The sequence below is a fragment of the Helobdella robusta genome (genome assembly GCF_000326865.2).
Source record: "Helobdella robusta unplaced genomic scaffold HELROscaffold_7, whole genome shotgun sequence".
Lineage (NCBI taxonomy): Eukaryota > Metazoa > Annelida > Clitellata > Rhynchobdellida > Glossiphoniidae > Helobdella > Helobdella robusta.
This window is the reverse complement of record NW_008705398.1, coordinates 278,262-300,003: the sequence shown is the minus strand read 5'-3', so window position 1 is coordinate 300,003 and position 21,742 is coordinate 278,262. Positions and strand designations below refer to the sequence as shown.

Here is a 21,742-nt window from a genome sequence, read left to right as displayed (position 1 = left end):
GAATTTTTTCATAACTAAAATAATGATTGTTACTAGAATATAGCTAGCAAAAGTTCAGACTGTTACCAGAATATCAGAATAGCTAGCAAAAGCTCAAAAATGTTACCGAAATATAGCTAGCTAAAGCTCAGACTGGAAAGAACTACCGTTGTGTCATTATGATATATCTAACGAACGATGTTAATTATTTAGAGTTTCCATCATCAAATTATACTTTTTCATGCTCAGGAGAATAAGTTCTTATTACATCTAATACAAAATTCTGTTATAACCACACCATATTTAAAGAACTTCAAGCCATAGTGCAATTCAGTGTCTCATAATGATAAATATTCAGTCGATTCAAAATACTATATATCAAAAATGATGGAATTTCCATTAACAAATTATAAATTTTTATATTCATGAAATAAAAATCAACATGAATCTAGTAACAAATTACCATCTTAATTTATCGTATCAGCGCCACATTCAACAAAAGAACCAGAACTATAATTTGAGTACAGTAATACATAATAATTTTTCGGTCGACTCAAAATACTTTCTATCAAAAACGTCGGAATTTCCAATAACAAATTATACATTTTCTTACTCAAAAGGTTGAGTACTACAAAAATCAGTAACAAATTACCAGCTTAATATACTATATTAGCGAGAACATTCAAAAATAACTCGAACTATAGTTTGGGTTCAGAAATAAAATAATGATAAAATCTATAGTATCGGTCGATTCAAGATACTATATATCAAAAACCTCGGAATTTCCATTATCAAATTATACACTTTCATGCCATCGGGATTAAGTACTACATGAATCTATTAAAAAAAACTTCAGTTTTATTCTGAATTCACTATATCATTATCGTTATGTTCAATAGTTTATTCACGCAATCATTGTTTATACATACGTTCTTTGAATATATTGAATACATACATTGTATACATTTCAATGACCAGTTAAGCAGCTTATATAGCTATACAATTTCTTGTAACATGTATGAACGCAGGCCATGCAAGAAGCAGAGAGACGTCACTTTTTTCACAATCTTTCTTCGTGCATAATATATAGGTCAAGTCAGGTTTTTCTAATTGGCAACTAAGTTTAGTCATAAGTTTTTAAATAACAATCCGATTATATGTTTAATTTTTTTAAATACTTTTTGTAACATGTATGAATGCAGGCCATGCAAGAAGCAGAGAAACGTTACTTTTTTTATACGGTCTCTCTGCGCGCATAATATATAGGTCAGGTCAGGTTCTGTTAACTGGCAGCTAAATTCAGTCATACGTTTTTAAATAACAATCCGATCATATGTTCAATCTTTTTCAATATTTAAATTTTAATAACTTTTTTGTAACAACGAACTTAATTTGAATTAGGCGAATTAGGTAGTTTTTTTTTATTTTCAATTATTCAAGCCAACAAATTATACAAAATGTGCGCGATAAGAAAGATTTTGATTTAAATTTCTTGCATTTGAAAAGGAACGTTTTTGGGTTTTGGGTTTTTCCAATTTTTTTTCCATCTATAAATTTTCATTCATCATTAATTTTAAAACATTAAAAAATAAAATCCGTTAATATAATCATCAATTAATAATTAATATCGTTTAAATAAAATGCAGGTTTTATTTAACAACTGATAACACCAATAGTAAAAAGAACAAAAGAAAAGAAAGAAATGAAAATTGACAGCAGTCCTCTGATGGACCACTTTGGTTATTTGTCCACCAAGCGTCTTGACATTCAGGACCTGATCGATAATTCCAGAAATTTCTTATTTATTGCCAGGCCGATATTCTTGTCCGGGGAAGTCATCAAGAGTTTTCTAATGTTAGCTTTATTTTATTTAACTTTACTATTCTATTTTCCATCATTTTTGTTTTATTAATTTCCACAAATTCTTTATTCTGATTAGTTATTTATTTAATAAATAAAGAAGATTTTGGTTATTAATTAATCAAAAATGATCTTCATCATATATTCTGCCTAATCAGAATTATCTAATTGTAGATTTATAACAGCAAACATCTATTATTATTTTTTCCATTGTCATTTGAATGTTGTTATTAATTTAATTTCATCATTTTATATTATTTCATCTTAATATCATATATAATTATCATAATTAATGGTTATCTTTTTACCTTTATTTAATTTTTAATTGACATTTTAATATGTATTGAATTGTAATCTTTTGGTATCATTTTGCTTCTTGTTCCTCTTATTTATTAATCATTGTAATTATTTTTTTAAAGGTGGGAGAACCGGCTGAATACTGCAGTAACACTGGTCATGATGAATATTTTTGGCTTGTTCATATCTGAATGTTTGTTTTTTTTTTGGTTTAAATTCCTTCTATTGAAAAAAATTTGCTAATTTTTTCATAAATTATGATTTAATAATCTATGTTTATTAAGTGTTTTTTTTAATTTTGAAATTTTCCTTTTTTAAAATATTGATTTTAGTAATGATAAAATTAAAAGTATGAATGAATGATGAGATGTCATAGCAATAATACCATTAACACGTCTGTAAATTTATTCATTCATTCATTATTTCATTCATTCGAAAATAATAAAATACAGATAATTAGTATAATATAAAATTATTTTTTTACTACAGCTGGCCTAATCACGATCTTCGCCCTAGCTTTTACATCCCTAATGACGTTCGGGTTTTTCCACCGCCAGTACAAACTCTTCATCAAAGTCATACCCTCAATTGAACCGGACGCCCCATACAATTGCAAATCTCATTCCGAAAATATGCGGGATTTCCGGCTTTTGTCAGTCCAGTTGAAATTATTTTCACTTTCCGTTTCACCTTTGGGGATTTTTTTTGATGGCTAATATTTATCGTTGTTGTTTCGTTGACTGATTAGTTAATTGTCATTAAGTAATTAATAATCTTATAATGATTTTTAAACATTGTTTTATCTCTTTTATTCACTCATTTGTACAATCATTCATTCATTTACTCATTCATATATTCACTCATTTATTCAAAAGCAATAAAATTGTATGCAATCAATATTAAAGAGTTTGATAGTATTCATATCAAATAATTAACTGAATGTTTGCACTCTTTCATTCATTCATTCATTCATTCATTCATTCATTCATTCATTCATTCATTCATTTTGCCATACATTAATTCATTCACATATTTATGCAATCAGTCATTTATTAATTCCTTCGTCAATTCATTTATTTAATCATTTACGATTCATTCATTAATTCATTTGGCTATTCACACATTCATTCACTCATTCATCCATTCGACAATAATGAAATGCAGGTTATCAGTATTAGAGAGTTCAATAGTATTCATGTCAAATGTTTTGTTGAAGGCTTACTCTGTCATTGCTTGGATTGACCTCAAAATATCATTAAAGTATTTTCTTATTACTTTCAATCCTTAAATCCATCCATCCATCCATCTGTATCTATCTATTTGTCTGTCTGTCCGTCCGTCTGTCTGTCTGTCACTCTGTCTGTCTGTTTGTTTGTCTATCTATTTATCCAATCTTCCATCCATCAATCCGTCATTTATCCATCTGTCTATCGGCCCATCTATCGGTATTCATCCATTTCAACGTCCATCCATTCATCCATTATATTTTTCATATATGATAAATTCCTCTTGTAGGTTTCACGCTATATTGGGATGTTCACTACTGCTCCTGCTCTTTGCACCTTTAAGGTATGCCTGTGCGCGTGTGTGCGCGTGTGTATGTCTAATGTGTATGTTAAAGTTTATAACGCGATATGAAGAAATTAATTGATGTTTCGTTCGTCCATTCATTCATTCATTTATCATTTATTCTCTCATTCATTCATTCATTAGCTCCTACATTTATTCATATTTATTCAGTCTTTTATTCATTCATTCCAAGGTATTTCTTTCTGTTCATCTTGAATCTGGCTGTTCTTCTATCGAGGCCCACAAGCAAGAATGGTATGAGATACTTTTTGTGATTAATTACTTTCGACAAATTCAGCGTTACGAATAATTTTTTTTATAACTTATTTCATAATTTAATAATTATTTCAATCCTCCCACACCTCTTGCTCCATCTATGCTTTCAAAATTTTCAAAAATTTCATTCTCAACCGAAAGACTTTTTCAAAAACACCCTATCTGTTATATTTATAAACAATAAAACACCTCTTTTTGATTGGCAGTTCATGACTCCACCAACATTCCTTCATCGGCCAATGAAACGCCAGAATCTGATTCCCTGCCTCCTATTGCTCCACAATTAACAGCAGCAGCTGCTGCCACTACCACTACTACAGCAACCACTACTACAAATATTACAGCTACTGATAGTAACAACGATACTGTTAACCAAGGTAGAAGTTCAGCTACTGCAACCCTGATGGTTCCAGTTCCAGGTGTGGTTAACATTGCAGACGAGTCTGAAGTTACTTCAGATGTATGTTTTTATTGTTGGGGCTCTCAAATGTATTTCTATTTGGTCCTAGATTCTAATTATATTGATAACAATTATTTTGGTTTTTGGTTATAATTATGATAATAATTATAATATAATAATATAATATAATTTTTTCTTGTTAGTACTCGGATCAGGTAGATGCGTTCTACGCCACGGATTCCGAATGTTCTGAGGTTAGCTTGATGTTTCATTCGGTTTTCCATCCACATAAGAAAGATATCTGTTATATCTATATAAAAATAGTATCGTTACTAAGAATGATTGATTGATTGATACATAGATTTCTAATTTATGGTTGATCGGTTTCACAAAAATGTTTCTGCAAAGTTTGGTTTGCCATGTCGTTCGTAGTTTTATTATTTTTAGTAGTAGTCATTATCAATATTGCATTAACTCAATTAATTAACTTAACTTACCTAATTTAATTAACTTAATTTAATTAACTTAATTTATTATTATTATTGATAATTACTACTAAAAATGGCATTGTTACTTTTGTCATTTTCTTATAAATTTCCAGAAACTAGTGGATGACATGAACTCGGATGAAGATTCGGCGCTGAACGGCCTCACATCAGATGTGGTTAAGAACACTCAACAGCAGCAGACACAAAAGCATCAAAAGTTGCCACAAAATGCCTTGCAAACCTCCCTACAACTGCAGCAACCACAACGGCCACAGCCATTAAAATCATCAATTATGGACGGGGTGACCTATAAACAGTTAGAAACAGAATCTCATGAAGTCCGCACATCCCTACAAACGTCCTCGTCGTCGTCATCATTCCCGACAACATCATTATCATCATCTCCAGCTGCAAAGTCGTTGCTTACGACAACAACTACTACTACTACTACTTCAACAATTTTTTCAACAGGGACGACAACAGCTGCAGTGACAAATTTCAACAATAGAAATTTGCTCAACCAAAAAGTTCCTAATTTTGTCGATAAGTTCATGGAGTTGAAGAACAAAGCTAAAAATATCCCTATGGGTTTTTTACTTTTTTCTATTTTTAGATTTTAAACTTGAAAGTTTCTGTTTATAGATGTTTATTAAGAAGCTTCTAATTATAGATTTCAAAGGCAGCAGCTTCTAATTTGAGATTTTTGAATGAAGAATTTTCTATTTATAGATTTTACAAAAGTTCATAGGTTTCTAATTATAGATTGTAAATAGCTCATACTATCTATAAATTTATATGCTTGGCTATAGTTTTATCTCAGGAATAATTTTAAACGATTTTCTCTTTTAAATTTAATTCCAGAGAAATGTAAAAATTGTGGAGCCATATTTACGGCCATCTTGAAAAGGAGAGTGAGTCCATTCGTATTATTTTTTAATATTTTCCTGAATAAATTAATTCATAGTCAATGGGAGTTTATATATTTACACTCACTCACAGCATATTTGCAATTGCTGTGGCAATCACTTCTGCTCTCGCTGCTGCTCCCACAAAGTTCCTCGCTCCAGATTTGGCGCTACCGGTATGTTAATTATTATGTTAATTATTGAATAAATTATGTTAATTGGCTAATATTTATTCTAATTAGCCCCGGCAGCTCAGACCGAAACGGTTGCTGTGTGCACTGGTTGCCTGCATAAGCTCATAGAACAACGCAAGGAAAAAGTCACATAGTCTCTACCATTTATTCGTGATGTATGCATGTATGTGTGTGTGTGTTTGTATGTGTGTTTGTGTGTTTGTGTGTGTGTGTTTGTATGTGAGTGAGTGTGTGTGTGTTTGTATGTGAGTGTGTGTGTGTTTGTATGTGAGTGTGTGTGTGTGTGTGTATGTGTGTGTGTGTGTACGTTGGTATAAGTGTTTGTATTATTTATTTATTTTCTTTAATATATCTTCACCATCTACTCAAACAAACAAATTCAATGCGATGATGGATCAAATTTATTTTTACCAATTTACATTTTATTTCATTCAATTGAATATATATATATATATATATTCTTGTAAGTCTCTCTCTCTCTCTCTCTCTCTCTCTCTCTATATATATATATATATATATATATATATATATATATATATATATATATATGAATGTATGTATTGTGTACTTTTGAAACTGCCATTTATGCATTATAGTCTTTTCGTTATTTTTCATTATTATCTTTACAAACTTCCATCTCAAATCTCTTGCGTTAGAAATCGCATATATATATATATATATGTATGTATGTATATATATATATATATATATATATATATATATGTATGTATGTATATATATATATATATATATATATATATATATAGAGTGAGAGAGAGGAGAGAGAAAGATTTACATGTTTTGTTTTATAGTATTGTCGATTTAGGTTTGGTTATATTGAGTAGTATTTTATGATTTATGTACAATCAATTGGAGCACTCATTCATCTATTTTAATTTAAACTCAAGTTTTATCGATTCAATTCTTATTGAGAATGTAAATTTTTTTAAAATATCAATTCTGACATTTTTTTATGTTGTATTGATTTATATACGGTTATATAGATTTATATATAGTTATGCAGAGTTATTGATTATATATAGTTATATAGTGTTATATATGGTTTTTAATGTAAAGGTAGTTTTGATATGGTCCTTTATTTTCATATCGGTTCTTTGAAGTTGTTGTTCCAGTTTGGTTGTCATTGGCCACGTTTTTGCACCATACAACAACACACACACAATTTCCTAATTCAGCCACTGTGTATGCAGTGTGTGTGTTACAAATATGTATATACAGTGTGTGTGTGTGTGTGTGTTTGTATGTCTTAACAAATTTGTTGCTAAGTTTGCCTGTGCGTGTATGCTTATGACCACGTCATACATATTTATCTACATAAGAAGACTGACAAAGAAAGAAAATATATTTATTGCTCTGTTTATTTAAAAAAAGTGACGTCACACTTGCGTTTACTCCTTCCCCCTCATTACAAAGTGTCACAAATGTTTTGACCACCTCCCCCCCTTGAAGCGTGACATCCTTATCGGATGGCTCCTTACAGTATCAGACAGTTTCTCATGGTACTGTATATAATACGTGCAAAATGTGTGACTATAGTTCAATCCTAGTAAGCCAACATATAGCTTCAGTAAGCCACTATATTTAGCCGGAAAACAAGCAATTGTTATATTCAAATTAACAAAAATAATTTTAAAATACATAATTCTATTTAATAAAATTAAAAAAAATTACAGTTTTGTTTTAAACACAATAAGTCAAGTAAATAGTTCATTGATATGTTGTTTGCTAAAACACATGCAATTTCACAAGTAGCCCACCCGACACTTAAAATTCACTTTTAATTTCTCCAATTTTTCTAAAAATCACGCAAAAGCTAACTTAACAGTTGAAAAACCCAATTTAATGAATTAGTTAGTCAGTTAACTCAGTAACAAATCTCAATACATACGAATATGTCATCCGTATTAAAATCAAATAATTCAGAAATTGACGATGAGCGGCTTGCGTTTTTCATGGCCCCATTCCGTAAAGACCGAAGCACTAATCCACTTTCGTGGGACAGTAAAATGAAATTTTGGGCCGATAGCATCAGAGATTATTGCCTAAAAAATAGACAACTTGTTTTCAACGCTAAAAGTCTACCGGAGAAGTTGAAGAAAAATTCGTCTGTTCCCCAATGCTTGAATGTTGTTCTACATGAAATGTTAAGGTAGGTCCTCTCTTCTCTTTTATTCTGACTGTATGTTGGAAAAAATTTGTAAACGTCCGGAGCACAAAATTGTGATAATAAATTGAAAAAAACCTTTTGTGTTTTAAAATTTTTTTGTTTTTATTAATTAATTAAAATTAAAAGTATATATTTATAAGTTAGAGATTAAGAGTTAAGGTTAAAACTTTTTTTTATTAAAAGTTTAATTAAATTGAAAATGTTATTCATTAATTGCTTGCTTATGATGGTTAATTGTTGTTAATTATATGGTCTTACATTGGGATTAGCATTAGCTTCTAATTCTTTAATTAATTTACTTCCCTATTTCAATTTTTTTCCATTTACAACAGAAATCGATCACTTCAAAGTCTGTCAGACTTTAGCTCAGCCTGCAACACTGGCTGGCTCTCCTGGACCTTCAACTCATTAGTCACAAAACCAGTTAAATGGGGTTACAATACGTTTCTAAAAGGTTTCTAGCTTAAATTAACATAAAATATCAACTGATTATCATAATTTATTATCATTTAATTTACTTAAAATCCCCAAGGATCATTATCATGGGTGTACAGTTGGGCGACAGGTGGTGATGGTAATGATGGTTATGTGTTTGATCTCTACAGTCATCAAAGAAGATTGCCCGATGAAGAATTTGTTCTAGTCGATCTAGTTAAGGTTGTATATATATATATATATATAGTTTACATATGCACATGCACATATATAGTATATATATAATGAAATGTATATTTAAACTACAAATGACATTTAATGCATATGTATGAATGTATTCTATTTATAATATATATTTATGTGTATATATACTTTTAAAGGAAGCTGCTAGTAATGTATATGCCCACCACAATAATAACGTCATGTATGACGTAACGGACAATGTCGTCAGCTACGACGTACTGCAACGACAATGTCATCATATCTGCTCCGATGAGAAATCATTCGAGGTGGCCATTTTAGAGTTGTGCAGGCAGAAGTTGTGCTGTGTAAAAGTGAATGCCGACGGTGATAAGGTCTATAATATATACTTTCAATATTTTAATATTTGATTTTGACTTATCTTCAGGTATTAATTTTTATATTTGAATAAATGTTTTAAGATAACTATCGTCTGCGTGGATTTGTAAATAAATTTAATTTTAACTAATTTGTATGTTCTTAATTTTAGATCATAATGATGAAATCGTCGTCAAAGAAAAAATCTCAAATGCAAGGAAATGAATTGAAAATCTATAAGTGGCTGGCTCTCATTCCTTAACTTTTTCATTAATTTTAAACCATCATAGTTTTTATCAGAATTACCACCAAGGAAGACTATTTCTTCATTATTCTGCTATTAAGATGACTAATTTGGTTAAATATCACCTTATTACGTAGTTTACAAACTTACATGATGGTAATACTTTAATTTTTTTTCTACAAACGCCTTTTACATTGTGCAATTTTCTTTTTTGTTGTTATTTTATCACTCATTAATATTCATTTCAACTCTAATAATATTATTCATAATAAATTATGTCAATGAGTATGTTAAATTATCCATTGGTACTCTTTGTAACCAATGGCGTGCGGTTCAATTTCAGATTGAAGATGGCTGAAGGGAAGATGGAAGCTGAGATAACGAAAGTAGAAAAACAAATGGAGGAGTGCGTATTATTATCATAAATGCCTCTTTTTTATTATGTCAATAATTGTTTTATCATAATTATTATTTTATTATTATTTTATTTTGCTTTCGTAATTGTTGTTCCATTGTTACTATAATTACTTGATTTTTTTTGGGGGGTCACCTGTGTCACTTCTTGCTCGAGGCTTTATAAATTAAATTACTATAATAATAATAATAATAACTTTAATTATTTTATTACTGTTGTTTTATTATTATTATTATTATTATTATTACTACCACTACTACTACTTAACATGACCATCTCCACATGCCTTTCCAGGTGCAGACTTAACGCTAAGCAGTACCTTCAGCAAGGAAAAAAGAGCATTGTAAGAAATGGATAATTAATTTTTTCAAGTTTCAATTGTTAAATGTTTAAAGTTATAATATTAAATTATGTATATTTAAATTTGATTGTTTGAAAATTTTTTTGAAAATTGTATGAATTTTTTGAAGATTGTATGTGTATTTGAACATGTACGTATGCGTATTTGAAGATTGTATGTGTATTTGAACATGTACGTATGCGTATTTGAAGATTGTATGTGTATTTGAACATGTACGTATGCGTATTTGAAGATCGTATGTGTATTTGAATGTGTATGGATATTCTTATGAAAGGCCTTGAAATTCTTGAAGAAGAAGAAAAGTTTGGAGTTGGTGTTGAAGCAAAGAGAGCAGGCTATTGATAAAATTTGCAACCTCATCTCTATCATACAGCAAACTGAGTCTAATCAACAGGCGACTGTCTTTAATTATTATTTATTATTTTTATCGTTGCTAGCTAATATAGTCATTATTATAGAATGATTATCGTTATACTTATCATCTGCTATTCATAGGTTATCGTTTTAATCATTTATTATTAATTCTGCAACTGTTAAAGAGCTAGATATGTATGATAATATAATATTTTAAGAACTTTTCAAAATATATTTCGTCCCTAAAAAAAAGATCCTAGATGCATACTCGTCAGGAGTGCAGGCTTTCAAGGGCTTGAGGGAGCAAACGGGTTTGAATGAAAGCAACATAGACGATACAATGCTTGACATTCAAGAAGTATGCTTAATTCATTCATTAACTTTTTCATACGTTATCTGTTTGTTTTTTTCAAATTATTTATCTATCCATTTATTCACTCATTCAATTTTTCCTTTTTCTATTTGTTAATCCACATTTCATTCTCATGCACTTCATTCTCAAAGAATCTCAATCAACTGATTCTTACTTTTTTTTGTTCTAGGCCTTCGAGACGAGTGAACAAATCAATCAAACGATATCTCAACCAATCGCAGACACGACTGATTATAATATGGACGAATTAGAGGCGGAGCTTAACGACATATTGACATCTACCAGTGCTGAAGACTACTTGAAAGGTGGTAATAAATCGATATTAATTAACCTCATTAGCATTCCCGAGCTCTATATAAGAATACCGTGAGATATTTATGATATCTCGTTAATATTCATAAATTCTACCATCCAGACTTGGAGAATCTTCCCTCTGTTCCCTCACACGAGCCGGGCATAACTCCGCCCAAAATTTCCACGCCAGTCAATCAGAAGAGAGTTGCAGTTAAAGACGCCCTTTAATTTTATTAAACTGACATTTGCTTTTTTATTTTTTTATACATGTGTTTTGTGTTGTCCTTCGTAATCTCCATCGATAAATGGGTTAGCTTAAGGTAGACAAAATTCATAAAGTTCTGTTTCAACTTATTATCGATATACGTTGGAGGTGCATACATTTAAAATTGTACACGACCACGAATAGGTGCATGTATGTACATTTGTATACATCGACTCGCTGGTACGTTTACAATACACTTATGTATGAAGTACACACGAATACACACTGGCAAAAATATTATGACTAAGGAATGAATTTATAAAATAGAATCGACTTTAATAAATTAAAAATGCCTATCTTTATATAACCAAATACCGATGTTGTGATGATACATCAAGTAAATAATGATCGTATCAATAAATTGTCCTATCAATAGATTATGATCGTACCAAAATATATAATAGGCTCTCTGATTTTTAGTTCCATTATTGTTTTTGTATTTTTTCCACCACTGTTGCCGAACCTAATGTGCTTTACCCTGATTCAGAAGGTTGGTTGATTGTACACCTGATTGGATTGATTGTACGCTTGATTGATTGATTGTACATCTGATTGATTGATTTCGAAGGATTGTTTGTTGATTAATTGCTGATCGATTTTAGATGATTTACTGTTTATTGATTTTATGATGAACGATCGTTTAGAGGTGAATTGATTCCTAATGATTGGTTGATCGATCGATCGATAGAATATAAATTATTTTCAATTCTTAAATAATCACTAGCAGCATTCCAAAGCGCATACTCTCGAGCAAGAGCAACGGCATCACATTATCTGATAGCTGAGGTAAAAATCATTGATGAATGAAACACAAAATAACGAGACGTTACAATAACAATACGGAATATATACAATCGCGGACAGACCATTTCATCATAGCTTCGACGGCGTGCACCCGAACAAGTCTTTTTTGATCGTCCAGTGATTGTCGGATGATTAGAAAGGCTGCTTTCGAATTGGTCAGGAGCTGGTCAGGCGGTATATGATGAGGTAGGAGGGCTAGGCATTTTAACGCTTCCATTCTTACCGTCTGCGGAGCATTTAAAAGTTTGTGTGTGTATGTATGCATGGGTGTGTGTGTGTGTGTACGTATTATTAATATAAGAAAACTTGTATAGAGACTTTTATAGAACTAGCCAAAGGCGCTATCCGGCATAATCAAAAGAAAAATTTTGTCCATATAAGACGTGATCAAACAAAAACATAAATAAATATTTTGAAAATAAACATAAAATAAAGATTATGTATGATATGTATGTATGTTCGTATAGATTACATATTCTATGTATGGTTTTATATACGTGAATTTATATATATATATTATATATATATATACCATGTTGGAGGGGCATCTCGATAGACTCAATAGTTTTGGTAGGATGTCGTTGATGAGCCTTTGAAAAAAAATAAAACCTATTTATAAATATTTTTAATATTATTATAATTAATGATTACCATAATTAATTATTATTATATTTATTATTAAAAATGCAATATTAATAATATTAGTGTGATTATTGTTAAGGTTAATAATTTAGCTACATGATTATATGATCCGGAGATGCACTGATGAAGTTCTGTAAAGTCCTCAAGGATGATATATAAATCTCAAAATGTTGATGTTGTTGTTGCTGATGATGTTTTTGTTGTTGTTGTTGTTGCTGATGTTGTTGTTGTTGCTGATGTTGTTGTTGCTGATGTTGTTGTTGCTGATGTTGTTGTTGCTGATGTTGTTGTTGCTGATGTTGTTGTTGCTGATGTTGTTGTTGCTGATGTTGTTGTTGCTGATGTTGTTGTTGCTGATGTTGTTGTTGCTGATGTTGTTGTTGATGTTTTTGTTGTTGTTTTTGTAAGAATTGTTGCTTAATTTGTTGAAGTTGTTGTTCAATTGTCTCATGCTGACCGAGCGACGCTATAATCATCGGTAGAATCTAGAACAAATTGTTATAAGTATAATTACCATTAATTATTAAGATAAATTATAATTAATTATTATTATTATTATACACACGTGCGTACCAGAGGTATTTCCTGCTTAATCACAGACTTCGGTACGCCTTCGATCATGTGATGCATTGATCTTAGGTACTCTTCTATGCATTCTGATAGGAAATGAATTAGTGAATGAATGAATTAGTGAATGAATGAATTAGTGAACAAATGAGTTGGTGAGTAAATGAGTTGGTGAATGAATGAATTAGTGAATGAATGAATTGGTGAATTAGTGTACGAAAAATAAATGACTGACTGAATGACTGGAGGAATGAATGAAGGAACGAATGAAAACACAAACCATTTGATGAGGATGATGATGACGACGGTGATGATGACGATGATGACGACACACAGGCAAAATATCCATCGGTCAATCTACAGATAATCATGTTAAAAAATCTCTGCCTATATAGCATGGTGACGTTGCAATGGGTCTCGATGTTGATGACGTCATCGAACTCATCCATTATTATCTTTACTCCGTCACTCACTCTGAATGTTCTTGATGACGATGATGATGATACAGGTTCGGCCAACATGTCAATCAGCTGAATTAGTGAGAAAAAAATTTGTATCACAAATTAAACGATTTTTAAATGGTTTGTGATTTTAAATAATGTTGATGGTGATGATGATGATGATATTAATAACAATAATAATAAAGATGATGATGATAGTAACAATAATAATAACAATAATAATTATTATTGTAATCATGACCTGAAAAGCAAAGACGGTTTGAGACTGATGGTTCATGGCAACGAGTGCTTTAGACACCCAGGACCAAAGAATCAAACAGTTCTCAAAATATCTCGACCTCATCTCATCATGGTCTTTTTTCTTACTTTCAGAAAAGACTCTCAATAATGTATCTTGATACCTTTCGATGATTGTATCTATGTTGTTGCTGTTGTGGTTGTCGTTTTTCGATTTGTTGATGAGCATCGCGACACACTTGGCAGCTAGTACTGCCGTTGACGTGTTCGTTGGTGCAGCTGTCGACAGCGTCTCTGTCGCTGCTGACGCCACTGCCTCAGATTTAGCTACAACGATATTAAAACACGCTTCCAAAACTTCTGTTGTTTGCCCAAACTTCTCCTTCAACAATAATTATATTAAATAAATAAATAATTATTATATGAATAATAATATATAATTAATTATAATTTGTAGAATGAATTGATTATAATTTGTAGAATGAGAGGAGAAAAAACTGACAATCTGCTTGATAACACAGAAAGTTGACAGCAACAACAACAGCTTGACATCTCTATGACGCTGACAAAAACCTTCCGCCATTTCGTCTTTAACTTCCTTAAAGTAATTACGATAACAATTATTACTATCTGTTGGCTTATTTATTCATTTTATAGCATATTATTGAAAAATAAGTTAATGAATAGTTACGTAATGCATTAAAAATTATGTTTATAGTTATAATGCTAAAATTGATGAATGGTTTATGAATAAATTATAGGTTTCCGTGTTTTTTATCTGTCTTGGTCATTGCAATGATGAATATTGTTAATGTCATTTATTGAATTATATAACTATATAATATAATAGATTTATGAATAAATTAGGCTGAATAAATTATGTAAATTATATATGTTTTAAAAATAAATTATGATAATGGAATCACTTTGAAACGTTGCTCAAAATCGAAGAAACTTTTTACGGCCTCTTCAGCGTAAGGCTGAATGCACCTTTAATGAAATAAATTACATTAATAATTATTATTTCTGTAATTATTATTATTAATAATAATTATTTCTAATTATAGTCTCGAATATAACAATTGAGAATCATAACAACAACAATAATTGTAATAGTGACAATGTTAATATTATGAAATTATTGGCCTCACTCAAATTCACTATCCTGAGATATCAATCTTATACACTTTGCTAAACCAACAATCAGGTCGTGAATTTTCTCAATTTCACCGAACTGATTGCTAATACTCTTTGGAGACTCCGAAATAACGTGCATACATTCAGCTATAAAAATATCCGTCAGGTATTTCCTGGGTTCTTCCAGTTTCAAACTCATCGATTTCGAAACTATCTTTTGCAAGGCTTCGAGACACGACGATAAAGACGACGGTAGAGATGGCGACTGTGTCAGTGAGCCCGCTATAGCGTTAGTATAAAACACGTCTCTAATGTATTTCAGCAGCTTTGCCGAAACCTTCTTGACGAATTCCACATCCTTGTAGAAGCACGGTGCCAAAGAAACCAAATAACTCAATCTAGGTACATCGCTACTTTTGCCGTCGGGTGAAGATTCTAGAACTATAAAAAAAAATGATCATTACTCGTTTAATTTATTTATTTAATAAAATAATTGATTTAATATATCAATGATTAAAAAAGCGAAAATGTTAGTAACTCTTCTCTAAATGAGAAAATAGCTCCGCAGATAAGATACTCATTGAGGCCATTTTGAGGTCGCCGGAGACACACATTTTTTCTAACAAACATTCGCTTTCACTTCTGGAAAGAAATATTACCTCAATGAGTTTAAATATAAATATATATTTATAGTAATAATAATATCTATTATAATTATCCATAATTATCTATAATAATAATAAGAGAAATTTTTCCAAAACCTGACCTCACTAGATCGGCATTGGCGGTTAGTATCACTTGAATAAAATGAAGTGCTACACTATTTTCCTCGTCTGCATCGAAGAGATCGTTGAAAAGCAGCATGGCGGACAGGCATTTCAAGGAAACCAGTAGGAGATAGTGGCTAGTTGTCGTCGATGTTAAGGCCGACAAAATTTGTGACTTCCATTTTGATAAAATTTTGTTTCGTTGCTCGCCCCAGCGCTGCTGTTCTTGAAGTTCTGCCTCGATTAACGACAGCAAGGCTTGAACTATTCCTATTCTGTCTTTTACCTGGATAATATTAATAGTAATACTATTAGTATCATTTATAAAGCGCGCCCTTTCAACGCGCATACCTACTGAATCAAACAACTCCCCGCGAAAACGAAGTAGATATGTACGTAGGTGGGCTTACGCGCATTAGCAAGGCACATAATAGTAAATAGGTGACCTCTTTTGCGTTTGAAACCAGTCGATGGAGTGCAAAAGACCACTAAAACAACTTACAACAATAGCAAATACATCAACTACTACAACATAAATAGCATCAACAACATACTTGCTGGTGAACTTCAAATTCGTTTAATAAAGTCTTCAAAACTCTATCCAACATTAACGATCGGGCCTCCATTGATGACGTCAACACAGCCAAAATGAGCTTCACTGATTGGTTAAAAATTTGAAGGGCGGGCTCTTGAAGGTACTTTCCACAATCTATTCATAGATAAATGAATATTAATGAGGCTACATTATCAGATCATCATCTTCTTCCATATTCATCATCATTGACAAAGAATATTATCATCCGGTCAACCAATTTGCACATAAAAAATAAACTGTGCTTTCTTTAAACTCTTCATCACTATTTATCATTATCACAACTACCACCACTGCCACTACTACCATCATCACCACCACCACCATCATCATAAAAACCAACCTTTCCAAACGATGTTAATAAATTTGATGAGATCATCATCATCACAACGCATAACCACATCTTCTCTCTTGTTCATTTCATCGTCATCATCTTTACTATCTTTAGTAGTAGCAGCAGCAGTAGTAGTAGTGATATTAACATCGTTATTGTTGTTACTGTCATCATAATCGTCGTTGTTGTTGCTATTGTTATTATTATTGTTGTTGTTATTGTTGCAACGAGATAAGCATGACGTCATAGCACTGAGTGCCTTCAAACTTGACTGCTCGAGATCAGAATTCGATGAAAATATCTGATGATGATGTTGTTGAAGATGATGATGAGGAGGAAGTTGTTGATGATTATGATGTTGTTGTTGTTGATGATGATGGTGTTGTTGATGATGATGGTGTTGTTGTTGATGATGACGATGATGTTGATAATGATGACGATGATGATAATCTTTATTTCATTCCACTTCATATTTGATCATAAAACAAAAACGATAATAATAATAATAAAAAGAATAATAATAATTTACGCACATCTCTTTTTATACTGTCCCAAAAACCGCTGGAATATTTTGATATCTTTGCCGGATGGTACACTTGACAACAGTCAGTCTGTTGATTCAAATTAGGAAAACCAGGGAAAGATAAGATACAAACAAAAAATCTTACAAAATGAATATAATACCCAAAAATAATCGACTTTTAACTACAAATTAGTAGACAGATATAAAACAAAGAATAAAAAAATTCTCACAAAATAATCTAGAGAATCATTTTTCGACTGAGAATTAGTGGATTGGAGTTTTTCAATGAATAGTGGTAGCGCGTAGTCTGCAAACTCTGTTGTTGACGAGAAACAGGTCTTCAAACTCGTCGACAGTTCATCTCTAGATATTTTCTCATTTATGTGGGGAGGCTTTGGTAATAAAGATTCGTTGGTTTATTTATTTTTTCATTCATTCATTCATTTATTTAACTGTTCTTTCATTCATTCATTCATTTGGCTGACTGTTTTTTATTTGTTTATTCGTTCTTTCATCCATTCAACTCTATTCATTAATTCTCACTTACGTTAAGAGGCTAAATAACAAAAATTTGTTTGTGGTCCATTCAAGAATTCGTTCGTTCACCCGTTTGTCCATTTATTTATTCATTCGTTCATTCATTCATTCATTAAGCTTTTCATTTATTTATCAAACCGTTCATTCGTTCACTCATTCATTCATCTAATCGCAAAAGTAAAACTCGAACAGGTTTAAAGTCGATGGGGAAGTAGCAAGCAATGACTTCAAACAAATCCTCGGCCACTACGCCTAATTTGAAACGTCGGCCAATTAGTGACACTAATTTGAAGATGGTGAGCAAATTTCTGGGGTCTCGTTCGGAGTCTACAGCTTGAGTGAACCCGAGTACGAATTCACCGTCGTTCATTTCTTCAAGATCTGTTTTAATGTTAGTGTATGTAATGTTTAGTCGGCAAATAAGGTTAACAGTGGCAAAATAATAACCAGATGATCGATGTTCCACAAAATTCTGTAGTATCATATAAACGAGATATCTATCATTCTGTACCAAGGTCTGAACTGTTAAGTCCTTATAGATACATCGAACTATGTATATTACCGTTTCTCTTTTCATGGCAGCCGATTTGGACTGTTTTTGTACGAGATTTCAATTTTTTAATCATTCATTCATTTCTTTTATTTTGCTTGTATGCTTGTTAAATATTGTTTTTACATGTTTATTGATTTGAATAATTGTTAAATAGGTAATCGATGAGATCTCAACCCACCAAAAACTCCAACCCTTTTAGACAGGCAGGTGCAATGAGGTGGTGATCAGTAAACTTTGCGCACAAGAATTCGGCCAGGACTTCGACTGTTTTAAGAGTTAAAAATTTGATTTTTGAACAAACCTGTGAAATAGCAACAGTAATACTAGTAGAAGTAGTAGTAGTTGTTGTAGTAGTAGAAGTGGTAGTAGTAGTAGTAATATTAGCAGTGAAATAGTCTAATCGACAATATATAAAAAAAAAAATCCAAATTTTTTTTTTTGTAATACTAGCAACAATTGCAATAACGTCAGCATGGTAGTAATAGTAAAGGCAGTAGTAGCAGTAGTAAAAGTAGTAATAACATTACAACAGTAACACATTTATAGCAGCTTAATTGTTTGATCACAAATATATATGAAAAACCTTACAAATACGAATAAATCTATTTATTGTTAGATCAGTGTAGTAGCATAAGTAGCAGTAGTAGCAGTAAAAATATCACAAGTAGTGGTAGCAGTAGTAGTAATGTTTTAAAGAATAATATTTTTGTTTTAGTAAAAGCTTTTAACAAATAATATATATACATGACACAATTTACAACAAGTATGAAATACTAGAAATAATTGTGGTGATGTCAGTATCGCTACTACAGTAGCCACAGCAGTAGTAAAAGTAGATATACTAGCAGCAGCAGTAGTAGTAGTACTAGCAGAAGTAGTAATAATAGTAGTAGCAGTGTTTAGTGGTAGTCGAAATAAATATAATACCATTACAAATAATATGGTTTAATCAATAAACTGGAAGAAAAAAATTTGAGATAAAAAGAAAAATGAAATAATATTTATAAATAAAAATATTTTATAATAAATAAATAAATAATAATAAATAAATAAATAATAAATAGATAAAAATGTCTGGCATAATTTCAGTACTTTCTTTCCCGTTGAAAAATTTAGCGTTGAGTTTGCTTATGATTTCAGACAAAAGTTTTGTGGCTATCAGTCTCTTCTTGTTTTCAGGACTCAGCAAAAATTCCCTTTGATAAATATCATTAATTTATTTATTTATAATTATAATTAATTATCAATATATTAAATGACGATTAATAAAATAAAATTTATTTAAAAAAATGTTTAATGTCTGACAGACAAACCCAATGGACTGAATGAATTCAAGAAACTCTATATTGCCAGATTCAAGATCTTTGGTAAAGTTAGGTTAAAAGCTAAATATAACTAAAATAAAATTAAGAGTGAAATTCTGCCACTATTATATAAATATTAGTAACTTGGCATTAGTTAGGTTTAAATTTGATTATATATTGAATTAATCAAATGACGAATACAGGCTGATAAAAAATGAAATAAAGGGTAAATCTAACTAAATAAAATAAAAGTAGGAATTAATAAGAAATTAATGAAAATTTGTTTTTGCATGATCTCTTAAATTATTTTGACAAAATTTAAGAAAGATAAATAGAAGAAAAAAATTGAAAAATTTAATGCTAACCGACAACAAATCGATCGATGTCGTCTTCACTGATTTCGTCTTGCACGGATTTTAAAATTAGTTTCGAGCACGTCTTTTCTGTGGAGGTCGCCATGTTTTTGTTTGTATGTCACTTTTAAAATTTAATATTAAAAGTTGATCGAAGTAATTAATTTTATGGAAGGTCAGAGAATAATTGCAAAAATCATTTCATGAATCACTTTGTACGTTTAAAACTATTCATTTTAATTAATTACTCTTGGTATTTACTTAAAATTAACATTAAATTAATAATAATAAAACACGTATTAATGCAGAAAATCATATCATAAATTTTAACGTATGAATGTAATTTTGCATGAATGTGCACGGGAATTTAGAAGAAATACCGTGGTTATTTGGATGATTTTGGTAAAAACGTCATATATATATATATATATATATATATATATATATATATATATATATATATATAAATCCATATAATTGTGCAAATTTTCATCTTTTATTGCTGATGTAATGAGTAAAAACTAAAAAGAGATGCATTTCAGATGGTTTTTATTTGTTTCTTACCAAAATTTTAATAATTCAAAGTTGCCATTCTTCTGTAAGCTAAATTGAAATTTGTAGCAATAAAATTATAACATCTATTAGCTAAAAAAACTAAAATTACTCATTTTCACAAATAAAATACGATATACCTACCTTTTCCTTATTCAAAATTCATCAACAATATAATGACTAGACAGAAGTGCAAAAAGGTTTGAGATAACTAGAAAGCACAATCATCGAGTGATTTGACGCCTGGAGCCAACGAAAAATCATAGAGACAGTTGTAACAATGAAAAGGTTTCCTATTTTTTTTTCATTTTTATTAATCTTATTATTTGTAGTAATAGTAGTAGAAGCAGCAGCAGTAGCAGCATCAGCAAAAGTAGTAGTAGTAGAAGCAGCAGCAGCGACAGCAAAAGTAGCTGCAGTATTAGCAGTAGTTGTAGTAGTAGTGGTAGTAATGTTTTAGATTTCATAATTATTTAACGGTTACTAATAAAAATGAGAGTTAATTTCAGGGAAATTTCCAATTGCATCATTTTATAGGAAAATTTAGGAAAGTGAAATTGGGTTTTTTATGATTAATATTTTTAGACCTATGTATATACATACAAACAAACAAACAAACATATGTACAAACACACATACAAACGTACATACAAACAAACATACAAACAAACATACAAACAAACATACAAACAAACATACATACATACATACATACAAACTTACATATTGATACATACATATATTCAGATAGACATCTTAAACGCTTAGGCCTTTACGAATGATGATTTCGAGATGTTTTGAAGACATTGAATTTACTGTCATTTTCAATAAATTTATCAACTAATAACATAAAAATTACGCTAATTGAAGTGTATATAATATTAAATTTGATTAATTCAATTAAAATTCGAAATTTAGAGTTGA

The 21,742-nt window shown here is 30.5% G+C and overlaps 6 protein-coding genes across 6 annotated transcripts in view; 4 read left to right on the top strand and 2 right to left on the bottom strand.

Annotated features, from left to right (window-relative positions):
• Window positions 1-1,681: 1,681 nt before the first annotated feature.
• HELRODRAFT_189510 (hypothetical protein) lies at window positions 1,682-6,966 on the top strand (the record flags this gene model as incomplete). The annotated part of the gene is made up of 14 exons (XM_009030659.1): window positions 1,682-1,833; window positions 2,259-2,329; window positions 2,626-2,788; window positions 3,301-3,396; window positions 3,652-3,705; window positions 3,899-3,960; window positions 4,188-4,441; window positions 4,585-4,635; window positions 4,983-5,457; window positions 5,731-5,780; window positions 5,869-5,950; window positions 6,017-6,150; window positions 6,241-6,653; window positions 6,708-6,966. 12 exons carry the CDS (start codon window positions 1,682-1,684, stop codon window positions 6,100-6,102), a joined length of 1,596 nt encoding a protein of 531 aa, XP_009028907.1. The 3' UTR covers window positions 6,103-6,150; window positions 6,241-6,653; window positions 6,708-6,966.
• Window positions 6,967-7,881: 915 nt separating this feature from the next.
• HELRODRAFT_164645 (hypothetical protein) lies at window positions 7,882-9,243 on the top strand (the record flags this gene model as incomplete). The annotated part of the gene is made up of 5 exons (XM_009030658.1): window positions 7,882-8,138; window positions 8,489-8,610; window positions 8,689-8,813; window positions 8,972-9,166; window positions 9,220-9,243. 5 exons carry the CDS (start codon window positions 7,882-7,884, stop codon window positions 9,241-9,243), a joined length of 723 nt encoding a protein of 240 aa, XP_009028906.1.
• Window positions 9,244-9,743: 500 nt separating this feature from the next.
• HELRODRAFT_164644 (hypothetical protein) lies at window positions 9,744-11,418 on the top strand (the record flags this gene model as incomplete). Its single annotated transcript, XM_009030657.1, has 6 exons — window positions 9,744-9,799; window positions 10,103-10,151; window positions 10,444-10,569; window positions 10,777-10,881; window positions 11,066-11,201; window positions 11,312-11,418. 6 exons carry the CDS (start codon window positions 9,744-9,746, stop codon window positions 11,416-11,418), a joined length of 579 nt encoding a protein of 192 aa, XP_009028905.1.
• A 1,625-nt stretch (window positions 11,419-13,043) lies between these two features.
• HELRODRAFT_189509 (hypothetical protein) lies at window positions 13,044-15,123 on the bottom strand (the record flags this gene model as incomplete). Its single annotated transcript, XM_009030656.1, has 5 exons — window positions 15,093-15,123; window positions 14,670-14,764; window positions 14,171-14,549; window positions 13,873-13,998; window positions 13,044-13,367 (listed from the first exon to the last, which is right to left on the bottom strand). The coding sequence occupies exons 2-5, from the start codon at window positions 14,747-14,749 to the stop codon at window positions 13,044-13,046; spliced, it is 909 nt and encodes a 302-aa protein (XP_009028904.1). The 5' UTR covers window positions 14,750-14,764; window positions 15,093-15,123.
• Window positions 15,124-17,463: 2,340 nt separating this feature from the next.
• Window positions 17,464-18,844, bottom strand: HELRODRAFT_69243 (hypothetical protein; the record flags this gene model as incomplete). The annotated part of the gene is made up of 5 exons (XM_009030544.1): window positions 17,464-17,607; window positions 17,750-17,893; window positions 18,247-18,437; window positions 18,504-18,648; window positions 18,788-18,844. Coding segments are annotated over 5 exons (681 nt in total), but the record flags the coding sequence as incomplete, so codon positions are not given.
• A 2,150-nt stretch (window positions 18,845-20,994) lies between these two features.
• HELRODRAFT_164641 (hypothetical protein) overlaps window positions 20,995-21,742 on the top strand; it is a gene marked incomplete at both ends in the record, with an annotated part of 5,602 nt that continues 4,854 nt past the window's right edge. Inside the window, one exon of the mRNA XM_009030655.1 lies at window positions 20,995-21,018. Within this exon, the coding sequence (XP_009028903.1) occupies window positions 20,995-21,018 (24 nt within the window). The remainder of the gene's footprint in view (window positions 21,019-21,742) is intronic.